The sequence below is a fragment of the Rhinatrema bivittatum genome, chromosome 2 (assembly GCF_901001135.1).
Source record: "Rhinatrema bivittatum chromosome 2, aRhiBiv1.1, whole genome shotgun sequence".
In the NCBI taxonomy this organism is placed as follows: Eukaryota; Metazoa; Chordata; class Amphibia; order Gymnophiona; family Rhinatrematidae; genus Rhinatrema; species Rhinatrema bivittatum.
In genome coordinates this window covers 175,991,736-176,009,369 of record NC_042616.1, presented here as the reverse complement: position 1 = coordinate 176,009,369, position 17,634 = coordinate 175,991,736, and the positions used below count along the sequence as shown (strand labels likewise).

General features: G+C 39.0%; 1 protein-coding gene across 10 annotated transcripts in view; it reads right to left on the bottom strand.

Moving 5' to 3' along the window:
* The window catches only part of PPP1R9A (protein phosphatase 1 regulatory subunit 9A), a 541,608-nt gene that overhangs the window by 159,730 nt on the left and 364,244 nt on the right, over positions 1 to 17,634 (bottom strand). For 7 of the 10 annotated variants that reach the window (XM_029588910.1, XM_029588913.1, XM_029588912.1 and 4 more), the window contains exon 7: positions 9,539 to 9,607. The exons of the other annotated variants lie outside the window; for them this stretch is intronic. In XM_029588910.1, coding sequence (XP_029444770.1) covers positions 9,539 to 9,607 — 69 coding nt within the window. The remainder of the gene's footprint in view (positions 1 to 9,538; positions 9,608 to 17,634) is intronic. 10 annotated transcript variants of the gene reach the window in all.

Sequence of the window (17,634 nt, the reverse complement as noted above, 5' to 3'; positions counted from 1 at the left end):
TACAATTAAAATAATAAGTACAAATATGGAATACCAATATTGATTAGAAAAGTATAAAAAAGTAATTAAATATTCCATGAATACAACGTCAAAATCAACAGAAAAATAAAAATATTCATAAATAAAAACTAAGAACAAAATTAAAATTAAAACCTTAAAGCCACCAGAATACTGCACCACAAAAAGACAAGTAAAAGCTTGAGAGGAAAAAAAATGATTTTACTGTTTTCCCAGAGGATAATTTTCAAACAACCTGCATATTTTGAAGTCTACAGGAACATTTTACCTACAAATGTTAGCCTGAATTTTCAGTGCACATTTATGCACATAAATCTGCTTTGTAAACTTGCAAGTGGGTCTGGAATCAGTATCGATACACTTGCACAAAGTTGTACTCACTCAGGGGCAGGTATAATTGTGGGCATATATATATTTACATACATACTTTTGAAAATCAAAAGGATATGTGCAAATTATGTCCCTGTTCCAATCCCACCCTCCTAGAACACATCCCCCATGTGCATAATTAATTCCTTCTGAAAATTATCCTCACCCCCCCCCCCAGAGTTCTAAATAATTAGTTATGCAACAAACCTCAGAGGGAAGACTATTCCAAAGATAGGGGGCAACAGAGGTGATGCTATGCTTCCTTTTTAACCAAAGGCGAACCAAGAGAACATGGAGGACACATGACTGGGCCAGATGGTTTACACCTCAGAGTTCTGAAAGAATTCAAAAATTAAACTGCAGATCTACTACTAGTAATTTGTAACCTATCATTAAAATCGTCTGTTGAACCTGCAGATTGGAGGGAGGCCAATGTAACACTGATCTTTAAAAAAGGCTGCATATGTGATCTGGGAAAATATAGATTGGTGAGTCTAACTTCAGTGCTGGGAAAAATTGTAGAGACTATTCGAAAGAACAAAATCACAAAACATATAGAAAGATATGGCATAATGACACATAAGACAATAGATTACCCAAGGGAAGTCTTGCCTCACCAATCTGTTACATTTTTTGAATGGGTTAATAAACATGTGGATAAAAATGAGCAGGTAGATGTAGTGTATTTAGATTTTCAGAAACTGTTTGACAAAGTCCCCCATGAGAGACTCATGAAAAAATTGAAAAGTTAAGGGGTGGAGGCAATGTCCTATATTGGATTAACTGGTAAAAAGACAGAAACAGAGCAGGATTAAATGGTCAGTTTTCTCAATGGAGAAAAGTAAATAGTGGAGTGCCTCAGGGATCTGTACTGTGACCAGTGCTGTTTAATATATTTATAAATGATCTGGAAAGGAATACGACGAGTGAGGTGATCAAATCTGCAGATGATACAAAATTATTCAGAGTAGTTAAATCACAAGCAGATTGTAAGAAATAGCAGGAGGACCTTGTGAGCTGTGAAAATGGGCATCAAAATGGCCAATTTAATGTGGACATGCAGAAAGTGTTATACATGGAGGAAAGTAACCCACAATGTAGTTACATGATGTTAGGCTCCATATTAGGAGCTACCACTCATGAAAAGGATCTGGTGTCATCATGGACAGTACTTTGAAATCCTTGGCTTAGTGTGTGGTGGCGATCAAAAAAGCAACCACAAAGTTAGGAATTATTTGGAAAGGAAAGGATTGGAGAATAAAACAGAGAATGTCATAACTCACTCCATGGGGAGACCACACCTAGAGTATTCTGTGCAAATTCTGTTTTCCACATCTCAAGAGAGATATAGTTGAACTGGAAAAGGTATATAAAGAATGACTAAAATTATAATTGGGATTGAACAGTTCCCCTGTGAGGAAAGGATAAAGAGATTAGGGTTGCTCAGCTTGGAGAAAAAAATACAAAGGGGGAAGGGGGCGGTTTGTTGTATGACAGAGGCCTATAAAATCAAGAGTGGAACAGAATGGGTAATGTGAATTGGTTATTTACTCTTTCAAAAAATATATGAAGTAGCATGTTCTGAATTCATTGCCAGAGGATGTGGTAAAAGCATTTAAAATAACTGGGATTAAAAAAAGGTTTGGGCAAGTTCCTGGAGAAGTCCATAAACCGTTATTAACCAGGTAGACTCGGGGAAAGTCACTACATATCCCTAGGAATTAGCAGCATTGGGATCTTATTTACTGTTTGAGATCTTGCCAGAAACTTGTAACCTGAATTGGCCACTTTGGAAACAGGAAATGGGCTTGATAGATGTTCAGTCTTAGTATGGCAATTCTTATGCTTTTGAAATTTGGTATTACCAGAAGTAAAGATACTGTAGATACTGTTTCCAGTATATTGCAAATTTCCTTTCAATTTCTTCTCAGGAGTGTGCATTTGTGTTTTCACAGTAGGGAGGATCCACTCTCAGGAACAGCCCTCCAAAGAATGTACAATGTTCTGTTATTATTCACATCAAAGAAATGGTTATGGCTGGGATGAAATCTTCTAATCAGCCAACACAGTGCTTAAATTTAGCTTTGTCAATACAAGATTCTTTGGTTCAAGATACTGCTGAGAGTTACTGATATAGAGAATAAAAGTAAAACATAAAATATGTTTTAAGGCTTTCTTTGGAAATTTGGAAAGTAAGAAAAAGTAAAAATTTAAGATTGGTAAATTGTCCAAGATTAGAAATGTCTATTCCCTGAGAATTATTTTTTCAGTACTTGATTGCTTATTTATTTCAATATTTGCAAACCACCAATCAAAATGTCTTAGTCGTTTCCATAAATACATTCATAAAATCAATATATAGGATAACATTAAACAAATTAAAATAAAGCAAAAATTAAAATATCATTGACTAACCTAAGACAACAAAATAAAGTAAAAGCATTACACTGGACTTATAATAAAAGACAATGAGTGTTGCACAGAACCTCCATAATTACACCTTATCATACTTCAACTGTACATAGTCTCCCTCTTTTCTATTTTATTTTTTGTTTTTTATTTCATCTATCTATGCCTTTTCCCCTTCCCCTCCCCATCCACCCCTTCCCACACCCCTCCTACCCTTGCCCTGCCCCCCCTGCCTATCCTCCCCCACCTCTCCTTCCCCTATCCTCCCTTATTTTATTGCTCCTTTGGTTCATTGTATTTTGTTTTTGTTATTAATGTTATATTGTTTTATTGTATTTCCCGCCTGAGTTCATTGTAAACCGGAATGATGTGCTTCACGAATGTTGGTAAATAAAAGTTAATAAATACATAAATAAATAAATTATCAAACCTGCATCGAATACTGCCTAAAATATACTCTGAAATAAAACCTGCCTTGTGCCCATAAAAAACAGACACTTAGGTCAAAAATGAAAATGATAATACAACTGATTCCTCACATTAGTATAGGCCTTTTTCCTATATCATGATGTAGTTAAAAGCCTGCTGGAAAAAGAAACCCTTCACCAGCTTTCTAAATTTAAGAAATAAAGTCTCTTCTTTTAAAAGCCGAGGGAGTGACTTCCGGAGCTCAGGACCTTGCACATAAACTTGTTCACGAGTTTCATCTAATATGACTACATTGTGAGAAGATTTTTTTATTTGCAAGACTTAAAGAGGCAGATCTGAGAGGCCTGATGGACAACAAAATTTCAGAGAGGCATTAAAACTTGTGGACACAAGGCCATTAAAAACATTAAAAACTAATAGGGATGGGCATTCGGGAGAAAGGAAATAGGAAATGAGACAAATTTCCTATTTTGTTTCAATTCATTCTAACACAATGATTGAAAATCTGATTAAGTTTCATTGGTTTTCACATTCCTTTTGAAAACAAAAAAACAAAAGTTATAACTCAGACCTAGCCTAGGGAATAGACCAAGGCTCTAAGAGAGGGCCTCAGGCAAACATAGGAGCCACTGCCTAGGCCCAAGCACAACACCGGGGTCTCAGTGGAGGTGTAGGCCCAATGCTGGGGTCTCAGCCGAGACCCCAAAAATTGTCCTCACTTACCCAGGCTGGAGGCCGGGGACCAACACCTGGGTCTCAGCCCAAACTGGTTTGTGGAGTTCCCGACGAGGTACAGCTTCCAGTTTTTGAGATGATACTATCTCATAGAAAGGAAGGCCTATAAGGAAGTATTTCCTCTATAGATTCTTTTCTTTATTTCTATTCTTGTTATTGCAATAACTATTTGCCTTGATTAATCTATGTAATATTTACTGGGATGAAATGTGCATATTACTGATATTCATTTTTTATATTTTTACTGATTATACAATTTGATACCAATTTTTACCATATTTAATAAAGTTTTGCTTTTACAAGATTGTGTGTGTATATGTTCTACGATGTAATAGGACACCACTTTAGACCATCTCTCACACTTAGGCCCCAGGCTGGATCCCAACGCCTTGGCTTCAGCCTAGGACAAGATCTGGAGGTCAGAGCCCAGGCCTCGATGGTCAGCCTATTCTGTCTTACTGAAAATGACAGCATCCGCTGGGGAGGTGCCAGAATTAACTACAGCATTTCCCTCTTCAGCAGAAGTTGCCATTTTGGTGTATAGCCCAGGCCTAGGCCTAGTTTGAGGCCCAAGTATTGGGACCTGGCATCAGGCCTGAATCCGGGATGAGGCTCAAGTATCAGGACCAGGCCTTCAAGCCTCGGTCTTGTGTAGGTCATCATTGGATCCCCCCTCTCCTGGACCAGGTAGGTGGAAGCCAGTGAGGATCCTGCATTTTTTCAGGTGGGAAAGATTGGAGGTAGGGACAGGTGGTCTCGTAAGGCCCAGTTTCTTTCTTTTTTTTTTATGTTTCTTTTGTTTTAAATGAAGAACATTTGTGGAGGAAAACCCTCCAAATGAAATTTTTACTTCTTCCCACCTTTAAAAACATTACAATTTTAAATTTAATCCGCCAATTGATTGGTTACCAATGGTATTTTGACAAAATGGGAGTATTTTGTTGGTGGATAGATGCTCTAGACACTACTCCTTCAGCAGAATTCTGGATGTATTGTAGTGCCCTGATGGTGGATTGAGGAAGACCAATATAAAAGGCACTGAACTGTCCAAATGGCTGGAAGCCAGAGTTTTTTACATTCTGAATATGAGTAGAGGAGAGAGAAACTAGGGAAAAGTGGGAAGGTAAAGAAGAGTGAAACACTGGATACCATTAGCCTGTTCCAGAGCTCTCTACTTATTCCCATCTAAAGCTACATTAGTGGTAAAACGAAAATGGACAAATCAGTTCTAAGATTTACTTCCAACACAAGAAAAATGTTCTATCCTGAAATGTGCAAATCCTCCCAGATGTATTTTCAGAGTGCCATATTTACTTTATGGTTTCCTGCTGAACATATGGGTAGCATATAGGGGATGTGTGTGTTTTTTTAGATGATACTAAACTTTGAATGTTTTTGGCCTCTAGGAAATCGGATAATGTTAAATTTGATTCTGAAGACACAAAAGATGCTCTCTTCATTTGAATAGGTATTTATCGTTATTTTTCATAAAGCTTTTTCAGATTATTCGTTTTACTGTTTTGAGATACTGGGGTAGATTTTCAAAGGGTGACGCGTGTAACCCCCGAAAACCTACCCCCAACCCCCCCCTGCGCACGCTGAGCCTATCTTTCCTGGGGGAGGGATGTCGGGGGACGTGTCATGGTCGGCGCGTCATCGGGGGCATTCCGGGGGCGTGGCCATGGCCTGCAGACCGGACCATGGCGTGCTGGCTGGCCCAGCGTGCACAAGTTACGCCTGCCTTGGGCAGGCGTAACCTGTGCAACAAAGGTAGGGGGGGGGGTTTAGATAGGGCCGGGGGGTGGGTTAGGTAGGGGAAGGTGCGGGGGGTGGGGTGGTGGAAGGAAAGTTCCCTCCGAAGCTGGCTGCACGGCTCGGCGCGCGCCGGCTGCCGATTTTGGATAGCCTTGCGCATGCTGACCCTGGATTTTAACGGCTACGCACATATCTATTGAAATCCGGCGTACTTTTGTTTGCGCCTGGTGCGCGAACAAAAGTACGCGCGTGCACTTTTTTATAGAGTGTCTGTGTATGAAATGACCCAACTTTTAAAAATCTTCTCACAATGTATATTATTGTGTATTAGATTGTGTATTGTGTATCAATGTATATTAGATGAATCTCGTTCATTGAAGGAATTATTTCCTGATGCTTTTTTACATATCTTACTTAACTAGACCCAAATATGGTATAAAAAATTTGCAAGTAATTAGAAGTATATGAAAAAATGTTCCACTTGTGGAATGTTGGTACCTAAAAGGTTAATTGGCATGTTTTGGATAATTTAACAATTCTTGATGCTGATTACATTACATTGTATTGTATCGTACATTTATATACTGCCTAATCAATACAACAGAATGTCCTACATGCATCAGATAAAAAAAAAATCTTATAAAATACAATAAATATATAAAATATCAAATGCAAAGTGGAAACAATTCAATAAACAATAAGTATAAAACAAAATAATCGAATGCCCTAACATACAGCTGGAACCAAGCCTTACTCTTGCTAGGGAGGGACCAGCTAAAACACCACTCACTAGCTAGACCTAAGCTCATAAAAACACTAACCACTCTCCTCCTTAATCCTAGAAATTACCAAATAAAATAAATCCTAACACATTCACTGCCCATTTGCTCCCTGAAGGTCACCCCAGGGAGCACTATGGGTGCTGAATTTTTTTTCTTGCATTTATGATTAAATGTATAGTCAAGTACCAGGGCATGGGTCTATTTTTTTTTTATTTTTTTTTTTATAATGCAGTCCAACTTGATCTTTCTTCAAGAAACCTCTCATTTTAATCGGCTAGTGGAAAACATCCCTAATTTTATGTTGAGGATTGTTTTGTTTTTTTTTTGCAGTGTCCACCTCTAATTTCAATCTTGGTTATTTTAACCAAAGATAGTTCTTTGTTTTCCCTGTTTTATTTTTCTTTGTTTCTCTTCCATTGTGATTTTTTGTAATTTTTCCTTTGTATTTCAATATTGCCATTGTATTATTTTAGTTTTGTAAATGCTGCATTATTTCTTTCCTAGTCAATAACTGCTTGGCTTAAATTGTGAAACTAAGAAATAAATAAAAACTAGGCTTGGGAGCACTGGATGGCCGGCACTATCTTTAAAAATGGTGCGGGCCATCCAGTGCTCCTACCATGTGACAGGGGCCGGCCAATGGCACGGATACTCTGTCACATGATAAGGGCTATCGGCGCCATTTTGATTAGTGGCAGCCGACGGCCCAGGAGCGGGAGATCGCTCCCGAGATCCCCACTGGACCACCAGGTACCTATAAAAAGGTTTTTTTTTGGGGGGGGGGGTCGGGAGGGTGGGGGAAGCTAGGGGATTAGTTTTAAAGGGTCGGGGTGCGTTTAGGGGTTATTTTTGTGTGCCGTTTTTCCCGCCCTCTCCCAAAACGATAAGAGAACCCACACAAACAATATCGTGGGGTTTTCCTATCGGGGGAGCCCCGATTTCTGACGATTTTGAAAATATCGTACGATATTTTCAATCGTCCGAAGCCCGATTCACACCCCTAGTGGTTATATATAGGCATTAATGCTATCCCACAACTGTTACCCAAGCTAAAGATAGAAGGCATGGAACTGAATGCTGGTTCAAAAGTAAAGAATTTGGGGGACGTTTGTGATGATCAGTGGGGTTTTGATTCTCATATTTCTTTGATTGTACAGCAAGTCTTTTTCAAACTGAGGCTACTGAGGAGATTGCGGTGGTGTTTATTTCAAGTAACTTTCCGGTTGGTGCTTCAGGTTTTTGTATTGTTCCAGAGAGACTATTGAATTGGATTGCAGGTAAAGCAAAATATGGCCACAAGGTTAATCTATGTTTTTCCTTGAAGGGTTAAATGCTGCTACTTTGTTAAAACATCTATATTGCCTGCCAGTACAGCAAAAGGTAAGATTGTACCATGTACGTACCATGTACGTTAAACTCAAAGGTCATGGGACAAAGTATTTATAGTAGTTAATAGAGATTTACAAGCTCAGGAGATGTCTTCTCTCAGTATTGGAGATTTTATTTAGTGTTCCAACATTCAAGGAAGTAGCACAATTAGGAAGAGGCTTTTTTCTTATCTTAGGCCTTGAATTCAGCTCCAAAAGAGTTGCGGATGGAGCCCAATGATTTACTCTCTTGAAAAATGGTATAAGCTTGGCTTTTTCCAGGTTAGGCTGAGTATAATAATTGTGATATCTCTGGCTTTCTGCAGGTTATTTTTATTTTGTTTTATTTAAATTTTTGTATAATTTGGAATTGTATGTTTTATTATTGATTTTATTATGCTATTGTAGACTGTATGGACCAGGGATTGCTGAGTGAACAGTTAATATGAATGAATAAATAAACAATAGATTAATCATCACACTATTCATGACAATTTCAAAAGAAAACATGTTTTTCTTTTCATTTCAGTTTGTGCCATGCTGCACTTTTAAAAAGTGTCCAAGCCTTTCTCCCACCCTCCACAGGCCTCCTAGTGGATTGTCTGCCATCTCCTGTGCCTCCCCCCCCCCCCACCAGACTCCCCCTTACCATATTTGAATCTGGTAACCTCCCCTGGGGACCGGGTCAAATCCCAGTCACTCTTGCCCCACCTGTGCCATTTCTCAGGGAGAGCGGTGATACCAGCAGTATGTTCAGGAGCCTGGAAGGGGTAGGAGAAAGCCAGGGGTGGGCTTTTTCTTTTTTTAAATGATGGCCAGAGTAATGAAAAAAACAAAATGAAACAAAAATAAATGAAACAAAATTAAAGAACATGAAACAAATGGGTAAGAAAACAAAAACAAATGCAAAAATTCTAATCCTATGCAACATGCCTATTGCAACTATATTCTGTCCTTACAGAATTTTCAATGGAGCTACTATAAATTACAAAAAATTATACTACAAAATTCATCTTTAATCCTTCTCAGCAATTGCATTAGTCCATGCTTCTTTATCTCGATACTTAGATTTATCATGGACTTTCTCAGTACTATATACCCAACTTCATTTCATCTTCATTCATGTCATCTTCTACATTCCTCTAAGAGCTCTGCATTCTCAAACTGTTCACATTCACAACTATTTCAAGTACACTCTCAAAACTGCAAGGATTCTTCCTTCTGATTTAATCCTATCCAAACCCTCTGTAATTGCCTCAGACGTTTTAAACCACTTCTTGAAACATCTTTTTTCAAGACTTATCTTTTACATTATTTTCCTCTCTCTTTCAACACGGACCATTATATTCTGCTTAACGTGAATGCAAAATAAGAAATCCAGTGATCTATATCCATGACCTTCTCAATTTTTACATTCGTGACCTTGCCTCAAAAATGATTAATCGATTACAGTACTTTTCAGCAAATGTTGTAACTTTTAGTGAAACACACAATCTTCATTGCAAAATAAACCAAATTAAATAATTTAAAGCAACCAGAGAAGCATTCTCAATATCTTGTTAATATTATGCAGCAAAGATGATACAGAAAGTTAGTAGTATTTTTTAGAAATTTGATTAATGAACTACAAAAGCAGCAGAAAGCACAGATAAAGTTATTTACTTCAAAACAAACCTTTTTAACGTAATAGTTGTTATTGTTATTGCAGTTGCCTGAGGTTCCTTGTAATTGATGCTCAATGTCCTAAAACAATTAACAAAAAAATAAGCAAGAAATCTCATCTATAATTATCTTGATGTTAAATTTACCATTGTGCAATAAAATTTTGGAATTTTCTTTATGTCCTCACATTAGCTCACACTTACATGGCATGTTATAAATGTAATAATCAATATCAGAAAAACTGGTGAAATATGTGATAGGATTACAAACAAAATATGAAAAAAATCACATATATTGACATGAGCTTATCAGGACAGGTTCACCCTCATATATGAGCCACAGTACATCTACACTGAAACAGTGTTTTAACTCTTGTGCACTTATTGTAAATGTGCTCGCTCACCTTATATAATCATGGGATGACCTTTTTTCTGTCACATTAAAGTGTGCTGTTTTTATAAGCAGAAAAACCTTTTTTGTAAGAAAGGTAAATTTTTTTTGAAAAGGAAACAACTTTTTTTTGAGTATATTATATTAAAGCTTTGACTCCAATCAAGAAAAGTTTTCTCTTCCTTTGATAAAATTTATCTTTTCCAAAAAGACGGTACAGAGCAAAAAGCTCGTCAGCTTTGCTCTGCCGAGTGCCCGACACCGCTGGTGTTTCGAGAGTTTCTTCTTCAGGGGCTTAAGACACTAAAAAGAATAACAAAAGCATATTTAGCATCAAAACCGCCAACCATTACCCCAAAAGTTAGTAACATGAACTTATGAATTTAGAGTCAAAAATCAAGTTCCTGTGTTATGCGGCAGAGTAGAGGACACGCCATCTTACAACTGATGTATTTAAAGCTGCGTACAGCTTCAAACGAAGACCAATCAGAGCTAAAATTCAAAAGTCGAAGCCTGCTATTGGAAGGTTAAAGAGCCCTTTAAATCAATGAAGTCCACTCAATGCTTCGTTCATACCCCGAGGAAATTCCATACGGAGTCTGAAAATCCATCTTTGCTCTCTATAGTTTAGCAAGGATTTTATGTCTCATCCTCTGATGTTTTCTGGGACCATATCTAAAATGGTCCACCGGAGATCTGTGAAATCGTGACTTGCTGACAGGCAGTGCTTCACTATTGGCGCTTCAATATTGCCTGTCTTAAGTCTGCTTCTGTGCTCTCAGATGCGTCCTGATCGGTCTCGACGTACGACCAATGTACAATAAAGGACAGGAACATTGTATTAGATACACAACATAACGAGAATCACAATTGGTGAAGAATTTCTTTTTATGTTCAAGCTCGGTAATTGGATCCTTCCAAATCTCACCGGTCATCATTTCTGATGGTGTATCCTCTCTGGAATGAAATTAAAGGTGGTTCTTTAAACATGGGATGAAGTTGTAATAGGTAGCCTCTCTCGAAGAACCGCTTGGCCAAATCATATGCCTGATATTTAAAATCCTTTAATGAGGAGCAAATATGCCGTAGGCGAAAAAACTGGCCCACTGGGAGGCCGTTTTTAAAATGCCCTCGGATAGAAACTCTGATATTTCAGAAAATTGTTCTTATCAATGTCCTTCCGATGAAGAGTGGTACATATTTGGTTTCTATTTTTAATAATCATAATGTCCAGAAAAGGTAATTGCTGATCATCAACCTCTGATGTAAATTTCAGGTCACTGTCTTATCGTGTTTAACCACAAAAGAAATAGCTGCAGACATGGTGAGTCTGATGTCCAAACGAAAAAAAGGTCATCAATGTAGCAAATCCATAGGCATACATTCTGAAAAAAGGAGATGTGTATATTATCTGTGTCTCAAGTCGATTCATCACCAAGTTGGCAACTGTAGGGGTAACTGAAGACCCCATCACAATTCCATGAATTTGAAGGAAAGATTTACCACCGAAAGAAAAGTAATTGCGCTTCAATACTAGCTCAGTTAGCTTTAGTAAAAATGATGTTGGAATCCGATGAACCAAAGTGGACAAAGCTTCTTGCACCACATCAATAGCAACCGCATGTGACACATTTGTGTATAATGAAATGACATCCATTGAGACTAGTTGTATTTGGTCTGTAGGTAACTCAATTTCAGAAAGTATTCTCAGGATATGTATAGTGTCTTGGACAAATGACCGTGTTTGTTTTAACATATGGCAGGAGAAATTTGTCCAAAAATATGGCGAAAGGTTCTAAAAGAGAACCATTGCTGGAAATAAAGTCAAAAGTATACATAAACACTGGCATGTCCTACAACTTCATCCCATGTTTAAAGAACCACTTTTAATTTCATTCCAGAGAGGATACAACATCAGAAACCATCTTGTGAGAGAGCAGCATTGCCAATTTCTCCCCAACCATACACAACTGGCCATCATGAAATTTGTGGTCATTGTGACATGTGTTACAATGCGATGACCGGTGAGATTTGGAAGGATCCAATTACCGAGCTTGAACATAAAAAGAAATTCTTCACCAATTGTGATTCTCGTTATGTTGTGTATCTAATACAATGTTCCTGTCCTTTATTGTACATTGGTCGTACGTTGAGATCAGGATGCGTCTAAGAGAGCACAGAAGCAGACATAAGACAGGCAATATTGAAGCACCAATTGTGAAGCACTGCCTGTCAGCAAGTCACGATTTCATAGATCTCCGGTGGACCATTTTAGATATGGTCCCAGAGAACATCAGAGGATGAGACATAAAATCCTTGCTAAACTATAGAGAGCAAAGATGGATCTTCAGACTCCGTACGGAGTTTCCTCGGGGTATGAATGAAGCCATTGAGTGGACTTCGTTGATTTAAAGGGCTCTTTAACCTTCCAATAGCAGGCTTCAAAGACTTTTGAATTTTAGCTCTGATTGGTCGTTGTTTGAAGTTGTACCCAGCTTTAAATACGTCAGTTGTAAGATGGCGGGTCCTCTACTATGTTGCATAACACAGGAACTTGCTTTTTGACTCTGAATTCGAAGTTCATGTTATTAACTTTTGAGGTAATGGTTGGCGGTTTTGGTGCTAAATATGCTTTTGTTATTCTTTTTAGTGTCTTAAGCCCCTGAAGAAGAAATTCTCGAAACACCAGCGGTGTCGGGCACTCGCCAGAGCAAAGCTGACGAGCTTTTTGCTCTAGACCGTCTTTTTGGAAAAGGTAAATTTTCTCTTCCTTTGATAATATTTTTCTTGATTGGAGTCAAAGCTTTAATATAATATACTCAAAAAAAGTTCTTTCCTTTTCAAAAAAATGTTAACTTTCTTCAAAAAAGGTTTTTCTGCTTATAAAAGCGGCATACTTTAACGTGACAGACTAAAGGTCATCCCATGATTATATAAGGTGAGCGAGCACATTTACAATAAGTGCACAAGAGTTAAAACACTGTTTCAGTGTAGATGTACTGTGGCTCATATATGAGTGTGAACCTGTCCTGATAAGCTCATGTCAATATATGTGATTTTTTCACATTTTGTATGTTATAAATGTAGACACAATACTCCTTATTTGTATGTATCTATAAATAGTGAATTTGTTGGTCAGGAAAGCCATATTAAGATGAATGCTTTATTTTCAACTGGGCCTAAGTTAATGATTTAAACCACCGATAATACAGAAGCAATTGTGAAACAAGTTCCGACTGACAGGCAAAACTAGGTTCTTACTGGCTGGGAAATACACATTTTGAATGGCTATGAACCATAGACCCCGATTGGCCAGAAACCCAAAGCAATGCAAAACTATATAAGAATCTGAGAATTTTTCTAAAGAATTGTGGCAGATGAAGTTAAGATAGGTTTAATTAGGAGCTGATACTGTGATTTCAAGACTTTTCAAATAGACCTCACCTGCTCTTTTGAGGGAAAGACCACCTGTACCTGAATAAACCTTTCTTTCTGGCAGAAGAAACCTAGTGGTTGGTGTGGCTTTGCTTGAATGAAGAAGTGATCGGGTAACGTTTTGTGGTTATTTCAGGCTCTAGCCAAAGAGGCCAATGTACTAACCTGTGGGATTTCCCATAGGTTAGCAGCAGCAGCCTTTTTTGCTGTGATGGAAATGAGCTCTCTAGTAAACCTGTGCGCCAAATTTTCCGATGGAGCCTGGCAGAAAACGATAACTGCACCTCACTGAGATGCAGGTATCTTATTTTGTGAAAAGCAGCATGCAAAGATGCTTTTGCGTGTAGGTTTCCACAAAATTCAAAATTAATGAACTGTTCTGCATACTTCCGCATCCCAGCAGCTCAATTCTGAAATTTATTTAGGTATTTTATATATCATCGTTCCAAAAGAAGATCACAACGGTTTACAAAAGCGACATTCATATTATAAGTCAACATAACATCTAAAACATGTTAACTAGAGGGTCAGAGTAGTAATTTGTGATATATAATTTCCATTTCAATGGCCATCATATATTAGTCAGAGTTGTCTTAATGTACTTTGCATCACTCATTAATTGTTATTATTTCTAATTATCATTTTTTTTAATATTGCAGTTTTCTGCATATTGATATTTTATGTATGATCATATGCATTTTTGAAGAGCTAGGTTTTCAGCTCACGTTTGAAACTCTTTCAGTTATCAGACAAGCATCTCTGGTAGAGAATTCCACAACAAGGGGCCTGCAATGGAAAACATTTGGTCTCTTATTTGCATTAGATGCGTACTTCATATTGTAGGCACAGTTAACAGACTTTTGTTTGCGATCTTTGTTTGCTATGGTGTGTATGGTTGGAGATTTATGCCTATTAAGTGGGGTTTCTGCTGTTGATGTTAAAAATCAGTGTTAGTACTTTGTAATGGATTCTGGATTGTACTGGCAGCCAGTGGATTGTACTGGCAGCAAGGGGGTGATGCGGTCAAATTTCCTTGTCCCTAATAGAAGTCTTGCTGAGGCATTTTGTAGTAGCTGTAATGGTTTTAATAGTCCTGAAGGTAGGCCTAGTAATAGGGAGTTGCAGTAATTTATGTTTGAGAATATCAGTGCTTGTAAAACAGTGTGGAAGTCCTGAAATGTTAGCAAAGATTTCAACCGATGTAATATTCACAGCTTGGAGTATCCTTTTTTAATTAATTTATGTGCTTTTTCATTGTGATGTTCTCATCTATCTGTATTCCTAGGTCCCGTACTTCTTCAGAGGGTGCAATTTGAAAGTCTAGAGGTGGTGAGTTAACTATACAGTCACACATTATTTAACCACACAACTTCAGTTTGTTTTTTGTTTAGTGTTAGTTTAAACTGCAACAGTCCCTGCAGCCCTAAACTTGCTTACCCTACCTTCACAGAACCATGTAAAATTCCTGCGGACTCTGTCAGGGCTGGATTTGAGAGCGGCTAGAGTCCTAATTGCTGTAGAGAATTTATCATTTCATTGCTGGACTGGTGAGACTGAGGTGGTAGATGTGGGCATGTTGATGAGATTGCTTTAGCTTTCACTTGTAACACAGGACAGGTTCCCGTTGAGAGGTTTGGATGTAGGATCACAGAGGATTTGATTTGGGAACAGGATGTTGGTCCAGGCAAGATTATGGTCCGACCAGGAAATGGTGACCGGTGATACTGAGTCAGAGACTATCTTGGTACTAGAAAACTGGAAAACTAGGTCAAGAGCGTGGCCATGTCTGTATGTAGGGAACTTGATCAACTGGGTGAGGCACTGGAAGCTGGCAGCATCTCCTTTGAGGGGGGATTCTGCATGAATGTTGAAGTCTCTTAGAATCAGGAAATTGTGGGTGGTAGTAACGATATCACGTAGGAATTCAGATAGCTTAAGGCAGTGATTCTCAACCTTTTTTCTACTGGGACACACCTGACAGATAATGTTTACATGCCTGACACACTGAACACTTGACCATTACAGGGATAAATGTAAAAATATACTCTGAACCTGCCCCCTGCCCCCAAGAATGGATAAGGGGAGATTTCTCCATATAACTCGCCGTATATTCTGATTCTGGTGCTATCTCAGTAACAGAAACACAAACTCCCTTACTACCAGGCGCATTGTAACTATACAAAACCTGAAGAAAAAACCCCCCACTCAGCACATGTATAGCAAACCTGCCATACCATAGCAGTACTAATTCTAAGAACTCGGACAGCAATATCCCTACCTATGAAAAGGCAGCAGTGCAGCACCAGTGCATGTCCTATTGAGAATGAGAAAACGCAACAAATAAGGCTGATACAAATCCTACATACCAGTAAAATACCTCACCTCACTCACACATACTGTTCTAACCTTTACCAAATACAGAATAAAAGACTACAAATTACAAATGTGGAGACAAACACTGGAATGGAAACCTCAAAAATCATTTCTGTATGCAGTACAAAACTGGAGAACTAGAAACAGGAATACATTTCTTCCCACACTAAGCAAAGTAGAAAGAGAGAAGAACTGCACATTCCCAAAACTGTCATATGTCTCTTGCTCCCTGTAACTCCCCCTCCATGCCTCCATCATCCTTTGCGTCTCCCAATTATTCACTTTTATTCCCTCACACACATATCCCTGCCCAGTATCCCCCCCCCCAATATTTTCTTCCCTGTGCGCCTTCTCTCTCCTGCTCGACTTTCCGCACATCCCATCCCCCTCCCTGCCCAGTTACCCCGACCCTTGTTTCCCACCCGTTCCACCTCTATCTGCTCAGAATCCCCAATTTCCTTTCCCCCACCCTCCATAGGGTGAAGAGATCAGCAGCAGCATCACTCCCAGACTCAGCAGAGGGAGATAAAGTTTGTGTTCCTTGGGAGCCCAGAACAGCAGGAGTTGGCAATGGCTCACTCTGATCTGGGTGAAAGAGGAAACAGCCTCCCACTGGGCCAGAAAGAGGAGAAGGAAGTGAGAGGAGCCTCCCATCAGGCCCAATATAAGAGAAGTCAACCAACTCCACCCAGGCTGATAAGGAGACTGCAGCCTCCTGCTGGCCCTGCGGCACACCAGGGTGTCCCGACACACTTGTTGAAAACCACTGGTTTAAAGAATGAGTCAAGGTGGGAAGCAGATAAAGATGATTTTAGGTCCCTCACTGTTTTGGAACTTTGTTACTAGGCAGATTTTCCTATCTGTTTAGTAACTTCTAGCTCCAGGGCCAGTGAGTGATTGAAGATGTCAAACTTCTCCTCCACGGTCCATGAGTCAGGGGATGTGGTGAATTTGGTAGCCAGGTTGGCAAAGCTGAGTGAGAATGTCACCTTCTCCTATGCAGGTCTCAGTGATAAACAGAATGTGAAACTAGTATTCTGCAATTAGGTCCCGAATGTGGTGAGATTTGCTGTTCGTAGAGTGAATATTAAGAAGGCTTAGATGAAGGGATGGAGGAATGATTTGGTTGGATTGGGTAGAGATCTTGGGTTGCAGGAAGATAGGGGGATGATAACTTGCATGGTTTGGCTTTGGAAGTAATAGACCTTGCCTATCCCAAATAGTGATGTGCATTTGTTTTTGCTGAATTGGAAAATTTCAACGAAATTGTCCAATTCAGCATGGATCCGAGGACCCTCAAATTGATCAGGCTTACCCTGAAATTTCAGGGAAAATCGTTTTTTGGGTTAGCATGGGGGAGAGGGGCACATTTATTTAAAAAATAACAACCCCCAAACCCATCCCAACCCTTCAAATTTACTTAATTACAAACCCCCCAACCATCCCGATCCCCCCCAAGACTTACTGAAAGCCCTGGTGGTCCAGCGGGGGTCCCGGGAGTGATCTTCCGCTCTCGGGCCATCGGGCCTGCCAGGAATCAAAATGGTGCCGGTGGCCCTTTGCCCTTACCATGTGACAGGGGCTACCGGTGCCATTGGTCGCCCCCTGTCACATGGTAGGAGCAATGGACGGCCGGCGCCATCTTAGAAAATGACGCGGGCCATCCATTGCTTCTTCCATGTGACAGGGTCCAGACACAAAATCTTTACCCGAAGCACATCTCCAAATGTCATTACTTTGATTGCTCCTTAAAGATGATTTGTAAAAATCTGTATTCTTTCCCTGTCTACAAATTATACACACATATATATATTAAAGCTGATAAAATGAATAACTATATCTATATCAAAGAATAGATGTAATTTTCAATTCAGCTAATTATGGTCTGGTATTTACTAAGCTGGGTTAAA